Genomic DNA, 19,727 nt, shown 5'->3' with positions numbered 1-19,727 from the left:
TCACCGTCAACAGATCTCAAACTAATTAATCAGCCCAAAATTAATAGATAATACTGATATGCCATTGGTTTAATTAAGGTTTAAGTTCTCTTGTTCCTTTTTCCTCAGACCGGTACTCTGACCGAGGAGGGTCTGGATGTGTGGGGGGTAAAGGAGGCTAATAGAAATGGTGCAGGGTTTGATGAGCTGGTGTCTGATCCCCGTCTTCTCTCCCCCGGACCCATGCTGTGGGCATTGGCCTCCTGCCACTCAGTAGTTTTACTTGGAGGTCAGCCCATTGGAGACCCACTGGAACTCAAAATGATTGACTCTACAGGCTGGGTGAGGACACTTTGTAGACATACCACTTGCCTGTTTGCTCTTAGGATTATGCAAATATTTATCAGACAATATTTGACTAGTTTGTTTGCTGCATATGTCTCACCCTGAGTAATAGGATGCTCTTTGAAACTAATGTATTTTAATGTTTGAGTTTCACATTAGAACTTCACAAAAGCTGCATGTGGCAAAGCGAATTCAACTTCAAGCTTTGATATTTACTCCCAATTTGGTTATTTGTCATTTCCTTCTTATCAGTTTGAAAATTTGCTAGTTCTCTTTCTTATCGCATGACATCTACCCAAGTATCGGCTAGCATGTGCTTCCAGGAAGACGCATGAAGCAAGCATCTGCATCTTTTCAAACTGCTGCTCATGCAACTGCACACACTAGGAGGAGAGCACTGCTGTCTTCTGAGTACATGAGCTGACAGACTCCTACTACTAATTTGCTCTCTTGGGCTCCTGGGCATGAATGGTTGTGACATTGTTGGGATTCATGACGACAGGTTGAATATTTTTTTCTGTTGCAGCAATCAGGAGTCTGAAGCTTTAATTCTGATACCTGCAAGAAGAGACAAATTGAATTTAGTCTTTCTTAATTTAATGCAAAATGATTCTTGCTAAAATTTCTCAGACCAACCATGACATTTTTATTTGTTAATTATGCACCATTTATCAACAGTTGGCTTGGGTTAAAGAAAAATGGAAGAGAAACTACTTTTTCAGCCTTGTTTCCTCTATCGAGAGAGTCAAATATAAGTTCTGTTTAAAGTAATGGAAATTAAACAGTATTAAAATGTACTTTTTAGTAAGAAATAATATGGGTTTTTTCCCCCCTTGATTTTTCTTTCATTTAGTCTCCTCCAATTCCCACCCACCAGTTAAGTCTCCTCTATCTACCAGTCTAGCTACCAGTCCAGGAGGGTGAAGTATATCATGTGTCGTGTGCTTCCTCCAAGACGTGTGAAGACACCTGACCAAATCTATTTGAACTGCTGCTCATGCTGCATCACAGTGCGTCGCATCACACTCTGAGAGATGCGCAATCCATCCCTTTCCACATGCATGAGCTCACAGACTCTTTATTGGATAGTGTCACCGTGATTGATTGATAGAGGAGTGAGAGTATGATTTCTCCCACCTAGAGAGCATGTCCAACTTTGCTTTCTTAGACTCCCGGCCATGGATGGCTGTAGCAACATCTGTATTTGAATTCTAGAGCAAGCGCTTTTCAGTTGCGTAACTCGGGAGCGCAGTAACAATGAATATGTTGATATGTCTAAGATTGTACAAGAGACAAACTCAGGGTGCCATTATTGAGTTGTTACCTCTGGTTTCACTTTGAAGAACATGGATTATATCATAGTACAGTTTCTTCATATAATTTATAAGATGTTGGAGAAAATGACTGATGTAGAGTTGAAGATATGAGAAGATGTCTGTGAAGATCTTTGTTGTGAAATGGTAGAAACTGGAGGAGCCGACTAATGCAACGGACACAAGAGTTGAGTTCGGAAGTCACCTGATCCTTGGAGTGATGAGGCCACCTGCTTCAGAGTTCCAGCTTGAGGGCATAGTGAGTACACACTGAGGAAATGAAAGCAAACCAAAATAAGTAACTGTATCTTTCACATCACACACACACAATATAACTGTAGTATTTCCACTAATTATTTGTTCCTCTTTTGTTTTTGTTTCCAGTCCATTAGTCAGCCTGTGGCTATAGTACGCCGTTTCCCTTTTTCCTCCTCTCTACAGAGGATGAGTGTGGTGACAGTGGGCTCGGGGGGAGGCTCAGCTTGCTGCTTCCTCAAAGGGGCGCCTGAGATGGTGGCCAGCCACTGTGTGAAAGAAAGTAGTAAGAACTGTGAATCTAGAAATTCTCAATTGTTTTCTTGCGGTTTGTCTTTTCAACGGTCATCTGATTTATTTGCCCTTCACTTTGTGCCTGGCAGTACCTTCTCAGTTTACCAACACACTCCGGGAGTTTGCGAGTGAGGGCTTCAGGGTCCTAGCGCTTGCCTACAAGGGGCTTGATGCCCAAACAGACCTGAGCAGTATTGAAAGGTCAGTTCTGTGAGGTTATTAAGTAGGCAGTTTATTTACTACTTTCAGAAGATTGATGAAATAAGCCTATTATCATTTAAAAAAAATTTTTGGACTGTACATAATGTTCAATGTATTTGTTGGCAGGGTAGATGTGGAGGCAGATTTGCAGTTCCTGGGGCTGTTGGTGATGAAGAACCAGGTGAAGCCTGAAAGTGCAGGAGTCATCAGCATTTTGAGACAAGCACTAATCCGCCCCGTCATGGTCACTGGTATGAAAACAGTATAATCATACACTGCACATTTCTGTAGATGAGTGCAAAAGTTTGCATATCTTTATAAATTACATGGCAACAAGATGTTCCTTCACAAAAGAAACCCTTACATATTCCTTAATGGATATTCTAATTTGTATAATAATAATAATAATAATAATAATAATAATAATAAAGACAACTTTTGTCTTTCAAAAGTGCCTTCAACTACTTTTTGTATCCTCTGAACAAATACAATTTACCTCCCTGTAGCCCACTTACAAACATTCTCCTTGACACATCCTATCTGTTATAACTCAGGTTAGGGTCCTAACAAGCTGTGATATGCAAAGTAAAGAATTTCACTGTGCTGTAATGTATCTGTGACAAATAAAGGTCTTCCTCCTCTTCTTCTTCTTCTTTTCCCCCTCTTCCTTCTTCTTCTTCTTCTTCTTCCTCTTTTTCTTCTTCTGCTGTCAACTCCTGTTTATGCCAAATCTTCCACTGAAAACCCATGATCAGATCCAACTTTTGCCATGATTTATATGGCTTTCAGTACCAGCCTTTCATTATCTACAAATTCTTGTAGTCTAAACATGAGATTACTTTGCTACGCTTTGTAACTAGTGTATTTTGTTTCTTAGTACAGTGCCAGACTCTTTTTTTCACTTCCACTTCTCTTTCCATCAGGGGATAACATTCTTACAGCCCTGAATGTAGCAAGAGCATGTGGAATGATGTCCCCACACGAGCAGATTATTTTTGTTCATGCATCGCCCCCTACTGCCAACTCAATGGCATTGTTACGATTTCATCAAGGTGATGGTGCGTCTGCAGTCGTCAGCACTCAAGAGACCATGGATATGCTGGAACAGGTTCTTATACAGGACTTGATTTACTTCATTGCTTTAAAGCAGTGAACAACATTAGCATGTATTGCTTTATTTATATAATTTGTGATATACCTTGCATTTATTTTTAAAATTGGGTAGCAAAAGCATTGTACTGTATATTCTAAAAGCTTGCTTTCTGTTCCATAGGGCCTTTACCAGAACAGTATTAAGTATCATTTGGCTATAAATGGAAAGTCCTTCGCAGCTCTGTGCGATTATTTTCCAGAGCAACTACCCAAGGTACATTACTAAACTGCTTGTGTATTCATCACATACTGATTGCTTTCCAAATTGGATGTGAACAGACTCTGATGTGTGCATGCTGCAGGTTCTGATGAAAGGAACAGTGTATGCACGGATGTCTCCGGACCAGAAGACTCAACTGGTTAAAGCTCTACAGAAACTGAAGTAAGAGCAGAGAAGCTAGTTGAAATAATTGTTTAAATAATAGACAAGTTTTAAACTATATAAACCATTCTATAATATTCTGTTGTAGAGGTTTTAAGCCTATAGATCAGTTTTTACAGCTGTATTATTTACAGTAGTGGCTCTCAAAGTAGGGTCCGTGAGTAGACACGGGTCTGTTTTGCTGTTTTTATTCTGTATCATGTTAATTATGTGGTTTTGAAGCGGTTAAATTTAATTTTCCATGTCTCGTGTATAATGCTACCAACTGGGTGTTCTGAGTTCAGTTTTGAATTCATGTACATTTAAGGAGGGTGACCTGACAATATCATATCACAATACATATTTAGGTGTGTTAACAAGAGTGGCAACAAAATGCAAAATAACTAAGAAATTTATGAAAAACTAATCACATTTATTATTTAAAAATATTTATAATAATATTAGCACCCTTGATAATTTTGAGCGAAGAAGGCCACTCGAACCATCCTCTTCACAGTGCATAGAGACAATATAGACACGTGTCAAATTCCAGGTTGATTCATAACATTTCCAGTTGACTGGAACTTCTTAATTATTGCCTTGATGGTGGAAATGGGCATTTTCAGTGCTTGTGCTATTTTCTTATAGCCACTTCCCATTTTGTGAAGCTCAACAACCTTTTGCCACACATCACAGCTATATTACTTGGTCTTACCCCTGTGAAACAGGAAGTCATGGTTGAAAATTTTCCTGTTCTTAGTCACCCAGGTGTACTAAACAAAATGTAAAACATCCGTGGAAATATACTTCAAATATATTTTTTTCCTTTGAATTCATAAGGGTGCCAATAATCGTTGCACACCTATATTTAACACACACAGATTTTTTTTTTTTGATAAACCTGTGTTTTCTTTGCAATTGTTTAATACCTATGAGAGCAGAGTATTTTTGTGAATGTTTTGAACAAAAGATCAAAAGGTTAAACAATAAAGACCATTTTTCACAGCCTTCTTTGCTCATATTTACCAAGGCTGCCAAAATTAGTGGAGGGCACTGTGTGTCTGTGTGTGTGTGTATATATAAAACTTTATATATATACTTTTTAGATTTAAAGCCCATTATACCAAAAAGCTTTTGAATTCTCAAGTCTGATTGATCAGAAGGTGTTGAGACGTTTATTTAACATTTAAAGAAGGCGTCTTCACCATGGGAGAGCCTGTAGGACTTTATGCGTTTGGATTTTTCGGTAACGGGAGAAATTGTGGGTTTTTTGGGGGTTTTACTAACTTCAAGAGAGTCTGTTGAATAAATAACTATATACAGCTGTTACTACGTAAGTGATGACAGGAAATTCTACTTCACATTTGGTCGCATCACACCACCCCATTGTGGATAAGTCAATTTGGGTTTCTAAAGCAACCACACCATGAATTAACTTAGGTTTTGTTCAGTTTTTCTCACAGGCGATACAGAAGAAGCATTTCTTCTTTCAGTTTTAGTCAGAACTATAACAATTGACTCATTATAATGTTAGCAAACCATATTGTGGCTGTGAACATGTTTATTGCTTAGCTTATTCTCCTCTCTGGTGCTTTCCATCTCCAGTTACAGAGTGGGCATGTGTGGGGACGGAGCTAATGACTGCGGAGCTCTGAGGGCTGCTGATGTCGGAGTCTCTCTGTCTGAGGCTGAGGCTTCTGTTGCCTCTCCCTTTACCTCCAAATCTGACAACATCAGCTGTGTGCCTTTGCTGATCAGGTTAAATAGAAGAGTTTTCTTTGCAGAATAAACTTCACGTTCAATATAGATAGTGAGCATGTATTTAATTAATGTGACAGAATTATTCATTTTACAGTTCTGGAATATCTGTCCTTTTTAATGATGAACATGTCTTTTATTTAAACAGGGAGGGAAGATGCTCACTGGTGACATCCTTCAGTCTTTTCAAATATATGGCATTGTACAGTCTGATCCAGTTTTCCTCTGTACTCATCCTCTACACTGTGAGTGTTTAAAGTGTTCATTCTCTTACATTTAGCTTAATCTGTCTATATTCTGTCTTAACAACTCATTATTAAAGCAACCATATTAACATGTTACACCAGTCCCATTTGCCTATTATACTCATGCGCTGTTCACTACTGTCTCTTTCTTTTTTTTTATTGTGAAATTTATTATTTTATTTTATATTCCCTACTTATGTATATTATCACCTCAGTTATTAACACAGCACATTCTGATGGGAGTCCAGAGTGTAAATAAGAGATGGAGGGATTGTAATTTATTTATTTTTTTTTAATCCACTTTATTTTTAAGGCAAAATGACCATTTTGTTTTGTGAAGACATCCCAGCACAAATATCATTGTTAAATGGTAGTGCAAGTATCACACTGAACACTATAAGTGAAGGTGATTTCAAATGGGTCTTGAATCTGGCTTTTGAACATAATCTCTGTAATATTATGCGTTTTAATGTTTATTAGCCAAGTTGAACTAGGCTTTGTGTTAAATACAGCTCATTTTATCATTGGTATGGTTTCAGTAATCATTTAATATATACTATGTAGCCAAAGGTTTGTGAACACCTGACTACATACATATGTGTTTTTCCCCCAAACTGCTGGCACTCAATTGTATAGAATGGCTTTGTATACTGTAGCATAATTTCCCTTCACTGGTATTAAGGGGTCAAGTCCAAACCTGTTCCAGCATGACAATTCCCCAGTGTACAAAGTGAGGTCCATAACGACATGATTTGCCAAGGTTGGAGTGGCAGAACTCGAGTGGCCTGCACAGAGACCTGACCTCAACTCCACTGAATACTTTTGGGATGCACTGGAATGAATGCAGAATGCACCCCAGGCCTCCTCGCCCAACAACAGTGCCTGACTACATGAATGTTCTTGTGGCTGCATGAGCACGAATCCACACGGTCACACCCCAAAAATCTAGTGCAAATCCTTCCTTGAAAAGTGGAGGTTATAATAACAAAGCGGGACTAAATCTGGAATGGCACATTCAAAAAGCACATATGAGTGAGATGATAAAGGTGTCCACAAACCTTTGACCATATAATGTAGGTCAAACGGAGCATAAAGGCTACAGCAGTGCCCCAGTCTCATTAGTTGTTCCACATGATTAAAATTCAACATTCTTTTGTTGCCACACACAGGTGTTAATAGTAATGGAGTTCGGTACAGCTCAGCACTCAACAATAAGCAATAGACTAAACAATTAAGTGATGATGATAAAAGACAAGGCAGCGTGTGTAAGAAATGTGCATTAACACTGAATCAGAGTGCGCAAATTTAGCAGGAGTATGTGCAATTGTTGCAGTAGTACAGATTGAAACCCGCAGCAGCAGTAATGACTGAAGCAGATGTGTAACGATAATGACTATACATTAATACCATCAGATTTAACCAAGTGATAAAGAACAGTGTGTGCAGTTTGAAATGAAAGAACGAGGGGTTTATAGTACCCTCTGAAGAGCAGTTATGAGTTGAGTTCTCTGATGGTAAAAACTGTATCTAAAGTGGCTTGTTTTAGTCATCAAGAATGTATATATTTTGCCAGAGAGGGGGTTGAAATATGAGGTCTGCTTGGTGGGAAGGGACATTTTACATGCCTTTTTTTTTTTTTTGGATGTATTTGATGTATCTTATGTGATTATTTTTTTAAATAAAGTTACTTTTCTCGCTTAGGTGAAAACAAACTTGGGCGATCTGCAGTTCCTCTTCTTTGACTTGCCCTTGGTGACCGTGCTTGCTATAGTGATGGGTCGAGGTGGCCCCAGTGATAAGCTTCACCCCCAGCGGCCCGCCGCCAGCCTTCTAGCTCTGCCTGTTCTTTCTGCTTTACTTCTCCACACAATGCTGCTCATCCTGGGCCAGGTGGCTGCTCTGCTCATCACCAAATCACAGGAATGGTAAGTCTGAGAAATAAATTTATAGTTGTTGTTCGTGTTTTTATCTCTTTTTTTTAATGCTCCTTTGTTGCCTTTCTGTAGGTACATTCCTCTCAATTCCACTGTGTCCGGAGCAGAAAATTTGCCAAACATGGAGGACTCAAGTGTGTTTGCACTCTCAGGATTCCAGTACATCATCATGTGTATAGTTGTGACGAAAGGATACCCTTACAAGAAACCGCTTTACAAAAATGGTAATATATAACATAAGGAACATTTTGGCATCTGGGCCGTTTGAGATGTCCTCTAAAGCCAGCATTATACTGTAAACTTTTTAGTCTGAGTGAGATGAGATGGGTGCTCTTGGAGCTCATTATGTGACATGTTCAACAAAGGCTGATTTAATGCTATTGTGAACAAAGATAATGGCCAAAGCCAATAACAAATTGTGTCAGAAATGTTTAGTTAAAATGTCAGCATGTGAATATTGCTATGAGACTTGTCTAAAAGCCACCAGTAGGAAGACAGCATAGGATTTCACAAAGCTCACAGGACAGCTACAAATACGGTAACGACGAACCGTGAATAAATCATGTTAATGGACAGAAAAAAATCCTAGGTCATGCTGATTCATGACGTAGTAACTTTCTTTAACCGTAGGTCTATCTTTAAGAGGATCTTCAGTGTTTAATCTGACACCGAGAACACATTATCGCAGTATGTTATAGAATTTGGCCACGATTTTATTGGGATCACCTCATACAGTCTGACAAGTAAAAGACCACTGTAATCAGAGTTTACAATGTATAAAGCTTATAACTAATTCCTGAAACTGTATTTTCTACATATTGTATGAGCTACTGTGTTTGAACTTTTCTCATTATTATTTTCTGTTATCCCTTGTAGTTGTTTTTCTATTTGTGCTGCTGGTCCTGTTTGCAGTAATGCTTTGGTTGGTTCTGGGCCCCAGTACCGTTTTTCACCATGTACTGCAGCTGTATAACATCACTGACATGAATTACAAGCTGCTGCTGGTGGCACTCGCTGCTCTCAACTTCTTCATATGCTACTTCCTGGAGGTAATAATAATAATAATAATAATAATAATAATAAAAAAAGAAATAGTATAATGAACCTACTCAACCCTAAACCAGCTTTTACCATCAACCGTTTATTGTTAATTTGTGCTAAGGTTTGTATAGATGATAGTGGATTGCTCTCAGTCATGATGTTTTTCCATCTTTAGGTTCTTATTGACACGTTTCTTCCAAACTGCCTCCGTACCCTTCGTGGAAAACGGGAGTCGAAAAAGCAGTACAAGCGTTTGGATGCACAACTAGCAGAAACTCAATCATGGCCACCGCTGGATCAGCTACTTTACCCGTCACAGTGTTCCGTCATCGGAGTCAGCTAGCATAAACCTCCGGGAACACTTGTAATAAAATAACTAATCATTATGTTCCATAACTAAAAGTGCCACTAATCGACTACTACCTCCTATTGCATAGATTTGGAGTCAGTGAAGTTGTAACATAATATTTGATGAAATTCTCCTCACGTTTTTGGCAGTCGTCAATAAAATGTCTGCTCCAAGGAAAACCCAAACGACATGGACCACAACATCCAACCAATCAGGATAAGGTGGCATTCTCCAGTAGCTTGCCAATACAGTACACACTGCATCTTGCACATAAATCAGATGGCCAAAGTCACTGACTACATTTTTCAGTGCTGCAAATATTTCTACATGAAGGATTTTTATGATTCAGTGAAGGATTGACTAAAGTGACGGAATATGTCATTTGCACTGCACCGGCTCTCAGTCCTGTTAATGGGAAATACTCATTATGAAAATTTATCTTGATACAAATGTGTACCGCCTATTATATATGGCACAGTTATCATAATAAAGCAATGTGTATAATATTCAGGACTCTGACTTTTTACAATAGTTCTTAAATCCTAATCTTTATTTATACTTGCAAATGTGAATAGTAGCATTTCTAAAATATAGAAATTTAAATCTTTGAAATTCATTACCTTAAAAAGTCTTTATTAAATGGGCATTTTGTAAAGTATTTACAAGTAGGTGTCCATGTTCATGAACAGCTCATAAATCGTTCTGGTTGATTTGATACAGTATAACAGATGAACATTTGCAAAGATTAAAGGGTACATTCCCGTACAAATCTATATTATTCCAACAAAGATTTATATGACAACACAGCAAGGAGGGATGGAGTTTGTGACTAGTATAAGAAACTAAAGAGAGAAAGGCAGCGAGATGCAATGTGGTAGTATGGTGCTTACTGTTTGTTGAAATACAGCACGAACACGAACTGCTAATGGGGCACATTGTCTAATTTTCTTTAAAAAAAAACAAAACAAAACACAACCGTTAAATTATTTCTTATATGCTATCCAGTACTCCAGTTTGAAGTGTCCTTGTGGCAGATGATCCACATGCACCGCTACTAAAAACTAATCAATAGATATTTGATTCAGTCAGTGACCTGAGTTCCTACTTCAGCAAATACAATGAAAGTTATCAGCAGATACAAAAGGAACCAGCAATTTCCCCTCCCCCTTTGATTCTCTCCAAGACCACAAGAATTTATTACTCAATTTGAAACTGATATCCTTAAATATTCTTACCTTCCCAAATAATATAAAAAGGCAGAAAAGTATCCCCCCCCTTAACTAATTTGTGTTTTTTTTTTTTATTCTTCTTCTTAATTTCTTTTATATAGAAACCAGGACAGTCATAGGAAGACCCAGGATTAAAATAATAATAATAATAATAATAATAATATTAATAACAATTGTAAACAAAACTTAAGAGACTTGTTTCCACTGAACCCTCACCATTCCCTTCCCCATTAAAAATGTATGGCATTTAGCTGACTATGTTAAAACAAAATAAACCAAAAATAACTAATACAAAAGCTTGGGAAGAGCAGTCTGGAAAAAAAAACAAAATGAAAAATGATCAGAGAAATAGCCTTAATATTATTGCTGAGAGCTGGTGACCTGTGCTACATCTTACAACACTTCCAGCACAGCCTCACCATAATGTGGCATCGCACTCTGCTCCAAACGTCTTCCTCAAAGACGGGGTCATGACTTATCGCCAGACCACTTCAAGGTCAAAAGCTGTCCGTTGGCAGACGGGTCACCAGTCACAGTAAGTTAAGGTATTGAGGGAAACTGATTAAGTGTTTCTTTTTGGGAGAGGAGGGGGATCACAGTGAGCAGTGTCTGGAAGTCGTCCTCATCACAGTGTAAATTTGCTCTTCCATGTTATATCTCCTCCCCTTTTACATTCCACACTGGCTCAGGAGCCCTGACGGGTGAGGATGAGGTCTTCTCATTTCATAAAAATCCCACATCCTAAATATGTTGTTGTTTTTTTTAAATGATCCGAATTTGAACCTTTTGTTAGGAGATGGACCAAGAGCTCTCCTGTTCTCCCAGGCCTTTATTGTTCCTATCTGCGCTGGCGAAAGCCTTGTGTACCATCTGGACCTGCTGGCTGCCGAACTACGTGGTTGTTTGATCTCGTGTCCTCTGAAGGTGTATGGTTTCCTGCACGTGGTGACCTAAAGATAGAGATGTGTTTAAGCACACTACACACCATGACGTGTATTAGCTTGTAATGTATTCGATTTAGCAAATTAAATGCAAATCAGCTCACACACTACTAATGCCACGGTCGGCTTGTAACTCTGAATTTCTGTCCTCCGACAAGGAAAAACAAATAAAACGACCAGCAGGTGATATGAAATCAACACAACAGCAAACAGCATCAACAGTAATCAAAGTAGTCTACTTCTTATTTAATTTTCTCTGTATATACACACACACACAGGTATTTGCTTTAGATCAATCAACATACAGACACATTCGATTGTTAAATCTATTACACGGACTATACAGATCGCCGTTTTGAATAGGAAAATATACATCACACTTCACTGCTATATTTTTGCTAACAAAAGACGAACATGGAGGCGTTCATGTTATTCCCCACACTTCACAGCTTAAACGTATGAAGGTCAAAAAATACATCATTCCAAGTTCCCACTTCAGAGTTAAGTTGAACACAGCATAAGATCCTTTCACCAGAGCTCTCGATTCCGTGGCCTGGGAAAACTCTTCACATTTTCTATTGATATACGCGTCGGAAAACTACAGGCTTTCCTGTTCTGAACTTTATGCATCTCAACCACAAGTTACAGCATTTTAAACGTTAACTCGAAATTTGCATTTAAAGATTCCATTCCTACTTTGGTGCAGGAGCATCACGGATATTTTAACAGTGAGTATCTAAATACAAAGCTTGTTGATTAGACTTATATTTTTCTATGACGCATAGCTATCCGACAACTTGATCAAAGCCTGAAATTCACTGTCAGGAAGGTTTTAGACATCTTTAGACAGACAGACTGTTTTCACTCCTGCATTTGTTAAACTGGCTTGTTACCCAACATGTTCTTTTCAAGAAGACAGCCTAAGCAAGATTAAAAAGTAAACAAAAATATTTCCACATTGAATTATATTTAAGAAACCATAAATGAGTCGTCAAATTGTGTTATAAGCAGATAAACACTGTTTTGGCCAAAACACGATCTCCCCCCTGCCACATTAACACCAGATTGCCCAGACCACCACACGTTTACCCACATCTGGTTGTATGATGTATGAAATAGTAGAGAAGAATATGGGCAAAGTACATTATTCATAGAAAAAAGTTCCAAAATCTGAATTACCTCTCTGACGCAGGTCTCTCCTGAGGTGTGTCATCGGCACTGCCAAGGATTCGTTTCCTGGCTTCAGCATATTCCGCCTCTCTCTGAGCTAAAGACTTCACTTGTGGTGAGGGTCGGTTCTGTGTTACAGATGGCCCCAAGGATCCGTTGCTGGTGGGTCGTTTTAAAATGCGGATTTGTGGAGGTGGTGCAGCTGGAAGGGAGTCGTCTTGGAGCATGATAGTCTTTATTGGTGAGCGACCTGAACTCCCACTTGATAGTCTGAAGGGAAAGCAAGAGTTACAACCCCAATTCCCAAAAAACTGGGAGGCTATGTAAAATGTGTATATATATATATATATATATATATATATATATATATATATATATATATATATATATATATATATATATATAAAAAACAATGATTTGCTGAGTTTTCTATGTTCTATTGTGAATAACATACGGGTTTGAGATTTGCAAATGTTTAAACTGAGGAAATGTACCATTTTAAGAAAATGGTAAGGTAATTTTGAATTTGATGGCCACAACACGTCTCAAAATTTGGGACTGGGCAACAAAAGGCTGGAAAAGTAAGTGTTACTAAAAAGGAACAGCTGGAGGTTAATTGGCAACAGGTCAGTAACATGATTGGGTATAAAAAGAGTATCATAGAGAGGCAGAGTCTTTCAGAAATAAAGATGGGCAGAGGTTCACCAATCTGCGAAAAACTGCGTCTACAATTTGTGGAACAATTTCAGAATAATGTTCCTCAATGTAAAATTGCAAAGACTATGAATACCTCATCATCTACAGTACATAATATCAAAAGATTCTGAGAATCTGGAGAAATCTCTGTGCACAAGGGACAAAGGGCGAAAATAAATATTGCAAACCTGTGAACTTCGGGCTCTCAGGCAGCACTGCATTAAAAACAGGTATGATTCTATAATGGAAATCACTGCATGGGCTCAGAAACACCTCCAGAACTCATTGTCTGAACACAGTTCGCCATGCCATCCACAAATGCTGGTTAAAGCTCTATCATGCAAAGAAGTAGCGATATGTGAACATGATCCAGAAACACTGCAGCCTTCTCTGGGCCAAAGCTCATTTAAAATGGACCGAGACAATGTGGAAAACTATTCTGTGGTCAGATGAATCGAAATTTTAAGTTATTTTTGGAAATCATGAACGTCGCGTCCTCTAAACTAAAGAGGACTAAAGAGGAGACTGACCATCTGTTTTTTTTTTTAATCAGCTCTCAGTTCAAAAGCCTGCATCTCTGATGGTATGGGGGTGCATTAGTGCCTATGGAATAGGCGGCTTGCACATCTGGAAAGGCACCATCAATGCTGAAAGGTATATACACAAGTTTTAAAGCAACATCCAGATTTCATCCCATCTTTACTTTTGAGAGACTCTGCCTCTCGAAGATACTCTTTATACCCAACCATGTTACTGACCTGTTGCCAATTAACTTAATTAGTTCAAATTCAAAATTACCTTATTTTTTCCTTAAAATGGTACATTTTTTCTAGTTGAAACATTTGATATGTCTATGTTCTATTGTGAATAACAGGTTTATGAGATTTGCAAATCATTGCACTTTGTTTTATGAACATTTTTCACAATGTCCCAACTTTTGTGGAATTGGTGCTGTACTTAACATCTTAAAATGTGACGTACCTCTCTTTTTGACTGATGTGTAGTTTCTCCTCCAACCGTCTCTCCATTTCCTGAAATTATAATTTTGAAGTTGCATAAATGCTCTCCCTAAGTACAGGCAAGAGAGTACACTTTCAAAACATTAAGGGTAGTATTTGCTTGCACAAGGAGCCTCTGTGCCACAGTGTCAAGTATCGCAGTTTCACCAAGTTATTTATACATGCTTAGTACAGCAGCTAAATTAACAGCAGGGATGAATTTCAGTTCAGAGATTTAGCTGCACAACAAGCAAGGCCAGTTCACACACAGTGATTTAAATATGTAAAATATTAGAATAGAACAACAGTCACTAATTTCTTTCACAAACTACTCTTCATTCACTTTCAATTTTATAAACACTGTATATAAACTAAACTGCTGCCCAGTTCTATGCTTTGATTGTCTCTAAACATCATTGACAAAGTGGTAGTTAACGGCAATGTATGTTGATGTAACAATGTATGACGAGGTACTGTAGTTAAGACAAAACAAAAAATCGTTGGCCTAAATTTCAGCTACACCCCCTGTTAAAAATGTAGTCACCACACGTAGAGGATGTTCACCCGGCTTTTTTTTCTTACTTCGTAGCAAATAAAATCACAGTTGACAAAAAAAATTGTGTTTAATAGCTGAACATTGTGGCTGCGTGAAACATACCTCAAATGAAATTTGTTTAATTAATGGCATATTTTTTTCCCAGATCAAGCAGAGGAATCATAAAAAAAATATATAAAAAATAAAATAAAATCCCAATTAGTACTTCCTTGCTCCTCCTCAGGCTTTTATGACAGCCTGAATTCTTTGAGGCATGGACTTCACTAATGAAAACCAATATTATCCATCAAGCTGGTTCAACTTTCTTGAATATGAATCAAAATCACCTTTATTACCAAGTACCGTGGGTTTACATGTACAAGGAATTTGTCGCGATGTACTGGTGTGTAACAATAACAGTAAAATACAAGAAATAAAATAATAGGATAAACAAGAAAAAAGTTATGAAAATGGGAAGCATAAATCTAAAGCTATGTAAACTATGAGAATAAATATATAAATATAAAGATTTAGGAAAATAAAAATAGACATTAACTGTACATTATTGCAGGATGTGCAAAAGTGGGCCAGTGCAAATGCTCACAGTTGAAATAAAAAGGTGAAGTATAGCAGTCCAAGTTGTGTGTGTTAATGTAAGACATATGAAACAAGAATGTGGGGTTGTTCGTTAATGTAATGCGTAATGTCAACGGAGGCAGATAAGAAACCATGGTGGGTCCTGAGTATTGTTAATGAGGCCAGTTGTGGATGGAAAGAAACTGTTTTTGGGCGGGAGGTTTTGGTATTGATGGACCTCAGCCTCCTGCCGGAGGAGAGTGCCTCGAAAAGTTTGTGTCCAGGGTAAGATGGGTCAGCCACAATCTTAACTGCCTGTTTCAGGGTCCTGGAAGTGTACAGGAAGGGGAGGCAGATTGCAGCCAATTACGTTCCCAGCAGAGATTTTTAAAATCAGAGAGATCATGTTCATTTCCCACTTGAGGTCCTGGGTGATGATGGTTCCCAAGAAACAGAAGGAGTCCACAATATCAACTGGGGAGTCACACAGGATGATGGGGGCAGGTGGGACTGGGTTCTTCCTGAAGTCTTCCACCATCTTCACTGTTTTCACAGCGTTGAGCTCCAGGTTGTTCTGACTGCACCAGGTCACCAGATGGCCAATCTCCCACCTGTAGACAGACTCATCCCCCTCAGAGACGTGCCCAATGAGGGTGGAGTCGTCCGCAAACTTCAGCAATTTGACGTACTGGTGACTGGAGGTTGTAGGTATAGAGGGAGAAGAGTAGTGGAGAAAGAACACAGCCTTGGGGGGAACCAGTACTGATGGTCTGGGAGTCAGAGACAGGTTTTCCCAGTCTCATGTGGTGCCTCCTGTCAGACAGAAAGTCTATGATCCGCCTGCAGGTGGAATCAGGCACACTCAGCTGTGAGAGCTTGTCCTGTAGCAGAGCCAGGATGATCGTGTTGAAAGCAGAGCTGAAATCCACAAACAGGCTCCTGGCATAGGTTCCTGAGGAGTACCGGTGCTGGAGGATGAAGTGGGGGCCATGATAACTGCGTCAACTACAGACCTGTTGGCTCTGGATGGAGGGACAGAGTCTGGTCCAGCTGCTTTGCGAGAGGTCTTTTGAAGACTCTTAAAGTATCTCTCCTTAGGTGTTGGGTGATGGTGGATGGACGGTCCCATTGTCTTTCAAGGTGACAGGTAAAACTCGTTCAGGCTGTTGGCCAGACGCAAGTCGTTAGCAGAGTGAGGGGCTTTAGGTTTGCAGTCAATTTGTGTTCGGTGTGAGCCCTTTCCAGAGAGAAGCACAGTCATTGGCTGAGAACTGCAGTTGTAGTTTCTCAGAGTACAGCTGTTTGGCTTCTTTCACCACCTTCCTAAACTTGCACTTTGACTCTTTAAACCTTATTATGTCCCCACTCTTAAACGCAGCTTCCTTCTCCAGCCTTAACTGTGAGTCAGGTTGTGAACCAGGATTTGTCATTGTTGTAACTCACCCTGGTGCATGATGGTAGCGTATGTACAAGGTCACAGTCTGTGTACTCATCCGGCCTGTTAATAACAGTCCTGAATACATCCCAGTCAGTATAGTCCAAGCATGCCTGAAGATCCTCCACAGCCTCCCTGGTCCACTACTTTGATGTCCTCACAACAAGTTTGGAGAGCTTTAATTTCTCCCTGTATGCAGGAATCAGATGGACCAGCTCGTGAGACAGCGTGATAGGCATTGCTTACTGTAGTGCAACAGTGATCCAGAATGTTCTCCTCTCTGGTTGGGCATGTAATAGATTGTCTGTATTTGGGAAGTTCATGTGTGAGATTACCTTTATTAAAGTCGCCAAGGACAATAACAAATGAGTCTGGGTATGTGCGCTCCACACACAGTATCTATTCGGTGAGCAAACGCTGCGCCTCCTGCACACTGACTTGTGGTGGAATGTAAATACCGACCAGTATGAATGAAGCGAACTCACATGGGGAGTAAAAGGGTTTGCAGTTTATGAAAAATGACTCGAGATCAGGAGAACAGTACTGCTGAAATCACCGTCACATCATTGCCCCAACCACTATTTGTGTAAAAACCAAATTACTCCACTCTTCGTCTTGCCTGAAAGTTCTGTGTTGCGATCCGCTCTGAAGAGTCGGAAGCCTGCCAGCTGAGTCGTGTTATCCGTCCACACAGCCACGTTTTCCGTGAAGCACAAGACGGAAGACAGTTAGATAGCAGTTCACAGATTAGCTTTGCAGGATGAAGCCCTGTCATGGACCAATTTTTTACATTTCCACCATCAATTTGTAATCGGATTGTTAATCGGATAATCCGAACTGTTTTCTGGCCATGTCATTGAGTTGATATGCCTAATAAGAATATTATTCGAGCCTGACTAGCATCTTTCTTTCCTCTAAACACGTTTAACCACAAGCTACATGTGCCAGAAGTAAAGTTACTATGACCATGCTGGGCTTTTTTGCTTGATTTTGTCAGTGTTTCCACATGTTCCTGATTCTGAAAAGATCTTCTGTCATTTGTTCACTCTAATTAATCCACCTAATAAAAATAGCCGTACCTACAGCACCTTATCCGATGTGTGTGGTGCAGCAGGCGGTGGGACTTGGACAGTAGCTTGCTTTATAGTTACAGCACTGAGGTGCATCGACTCCCTTGAAGTAAACTAAATGAAAACTTGTATTTTTAAGTCAATAAGGAGTTTTTTTCTTTTTTGGTTGTTAACCTACTTCTCTGAAGGACAAGTACACATCTAGCTACATATCTAAATTAGATCTGGGTTTGTGTTTGAAACTCATCTATTAAATACAACAAGGGACTACAATCTAATATTAACTGCATGCTTAATAGATCTCATCACTGATTAACGAATGTCTAAAACAGCCTGACAATACAGTAGTTTTCTTTAAACTACTATTAAAATTGTCAGTCATCGTAACTATAGGCCTAACGGACTTGTTAAGTGAAATAAACGGTTCAGAATTATTCCAGCACTGTTTCTCATATTAAATTGTTCCTTTTCCCTATCTAAAACTCAATAAAGCGTTAACATGTACCTAATGTGGCTACTATTTGAAGTGATAATACGTTTATATCTCCCTAAAGAGGAAAGCCTGAAAAGAGCCTAAAACAAATTACTGCCTCCGTTCCGGTGCATTTAAAATACAGACCCGCTCATGAAGAAGTGGCTAAGCTGCTAGCAGCAGTCAGTCATAACCACACTCGCACTTGCCCTTTTTTGGGGCAGCTAACTAACTGAGCGGAGGTAGTTCAGGTCAAAATAGCGTACAAGATTCGTTAAATAAAACAAATAACACAATTTAACGACTCCCCAGCTACATTACAGTGAATTATTTCATTCTAGCACGTGAAGAAGTTGAGTTTTCTTATTCAAATTACACACACAACTACGAGCTAACTCGCTAACAGTACAGCACGCAGTTAAAACTATTCATCAAGCCAACGCTGTATTGTGTTTCGAGATATACTATCAAACTATGCCACCTAAATATAATTTAAAAACAAACTCTCTTTCTCTTAAGTACAGACTCAGAACCGTAAACAATATCCCCCAAGACAGAGGCATTTCCCCCGCGGCCTAGCTGGCTAACTTTCTTTCCCTTCCGACATCACGCCCTACAGATCACATGGCTAACTGACCGCGTCCCAACTAGGCGCTTCCACTCAAACAGCCGTGACCGCCCTGTAATCGCCTCATACTCACCCCACTGTCGGCAGCTTCTTCCCAGCTTTCAGCTATCTCCTCATCTTCCATGTTCCCACACTTTGCTAGCTAGTTACTAGCTTCAGGGAGTTCCCTTTACTCATCTACCTACGAAAGCACATTTTCTTTTTCTACAGCCGGAGTAGCCGTTTAGTGCTTGCGGGGATCGGAGTGCTGCGCGCTATTGCCACCTGCCGGCAGGAGCTCCGAATACTACATTCAATTGACGTCACGTTGCGCTGCATTATGGGATTGTTCCGCCATATTGGCAGCGTTTGAACAGTTGCTTATACCGTACAATTATTATTATTATTATCATTATTATTATTATTATTATTATTATTGAACAATTTCAATTTACAAACTCAAGTAGGTAACAGTAACTTGGATATGAAAACATATACACTATGAAATATGCACATAAATATATCTCAAGATTCAAGATTTTTTTTTGTCATATTCACATTACATAATAGCTAATGACTACACAATTATATCACATATATCTATAGTTAGTGTACATATGCTTACTCATAAGCTGGTAGCAAAATCAATAAAAACAACAATTAAAACGTTTAAATTTTACATTAAATGCTCAATAGTTTCAGGCTGTTTCAAACAGAATCCACAAAGATTTACTTAAAAAAATGGAACCTTTTCCATAAAATTTCAGCAGC

At 39.1% G+C, this 19,727-nt stretch overlaps 2 protein-coding genes across 3 annotated transcripts in view; one reads left to right on the top strand and one right to left on the bottom strand.

Moving 5' to 3' along the window:
* Nucleotides 1–9,733, top strand: part of atp13a2 (ATPase cation transporting 13A2) — a 28,167-nt gene extending 18,434 nt beyond the window's left edge. Inside the window, exons 16-29 of the mRNA XM_053643076.1 lie at nt 109–321; nt 1,789–1,896; nt 2,022–2,178; nt 2,276–2,387; nt 2,514–2,638; nt 3,311–3,495; nt 3,661–3,753; nt 3,842–3,921; nt 5,506–5,658; nt 5,807–5,903; nt 7,605–7,828; nt 7,910–8,061; nt 8,714–8,886; nt 9,054–9,733. Of these exons, the coding sequence (XP_053499051.1) occupies nt 109–321; nt 1,789–1,896; nt 2,022–2,178; nt 2,276–2,387; nt 2,514–2,638; nt 3,311–3,495; nt 3,661–3,753; nt 3,842–3,921; nt 5,506–5,658; nt 5,807–5,903; nt 7,605–7,828; nt 7,910–8,061; nt 8,714–8,886; nt 9,054–9,221 (2,040 nt within the window). The 3' untranslated portion in view covers nt 9,222–9,733. The remainder of the gene's footprint in view (nt 1–108; nt 322–1,788; nt 1,897–2,021; nt 2,179–2,275; nt 2,388–2,513; nt 2,639–3,310; nt 3,496–3,660; nt 3,754–3,841; nt 3,922–5,505; nt 5,659–5,806; nt 5,904–7,604; nt 7,829–7,909; nt 8,062–8,713; nt 8,887–9,053) is intronic.
* A 106-nt stretch (nt 9,734–9,839) lies between these two features.
* Nucleotides 9,840–19,209, bottom strand: szrd1 (SUZ RNA binding domain containing 1). Of its 2 annotated transcripts, XM_053643079.1 has the most exons (5): nt 19,051–19,141; nt 17,427–17,475; nt 14,245–14,294; nt 12,577–12,837; nt 9,840–11,406 (listed from the first exon to the last, which is right to left on the bottom strand). In XM_053643079.1, exons 3-5 carry the CDS (start codon nt 14,289–14,291, stop codon nt 11,295–11,297), a joined length of 420 nt encoding a protein of 139 aa, XP_053499054.1. In that variant the 5' UTR covers nt 14,292–14,294; nt 17,427–17,475; nt 19,051–19,141; the 3' UTR covers nt 9,840–11,294. The 2 variants fall into 2 exon arrangements, with proteins under 2 accessions (XP_053499054.1, XP_053499052.1); XM_053643077.1 differs by lacking the exon at nt 17,427–17,475 and having other exon boundaries at nt 19,051–19,209.
* Nucleotides 19,210–19,727: the final 518 nt, after the last annotated feature.

This window comes from Ictalurus furcatus, chromosome 15 (genome assembly GCF_023375685.1).
Source record: "Ictalurus furcatus strain D&B chromosome 15, Billie_1.0, whole genome shotgun sequence".
NCBI classification, from domain to species: Eukaryota; Metazoa; Chordata; class Actinopteri; order Siluriformes; family Ictaluridae; genus Ictalurus; species Ictalurus furcatus.
The sequence above is the reverse complement of the archived record's forward strand: the minus strand, read 5'-3'. Positions and strand labels throughout refer to the sequence as shown.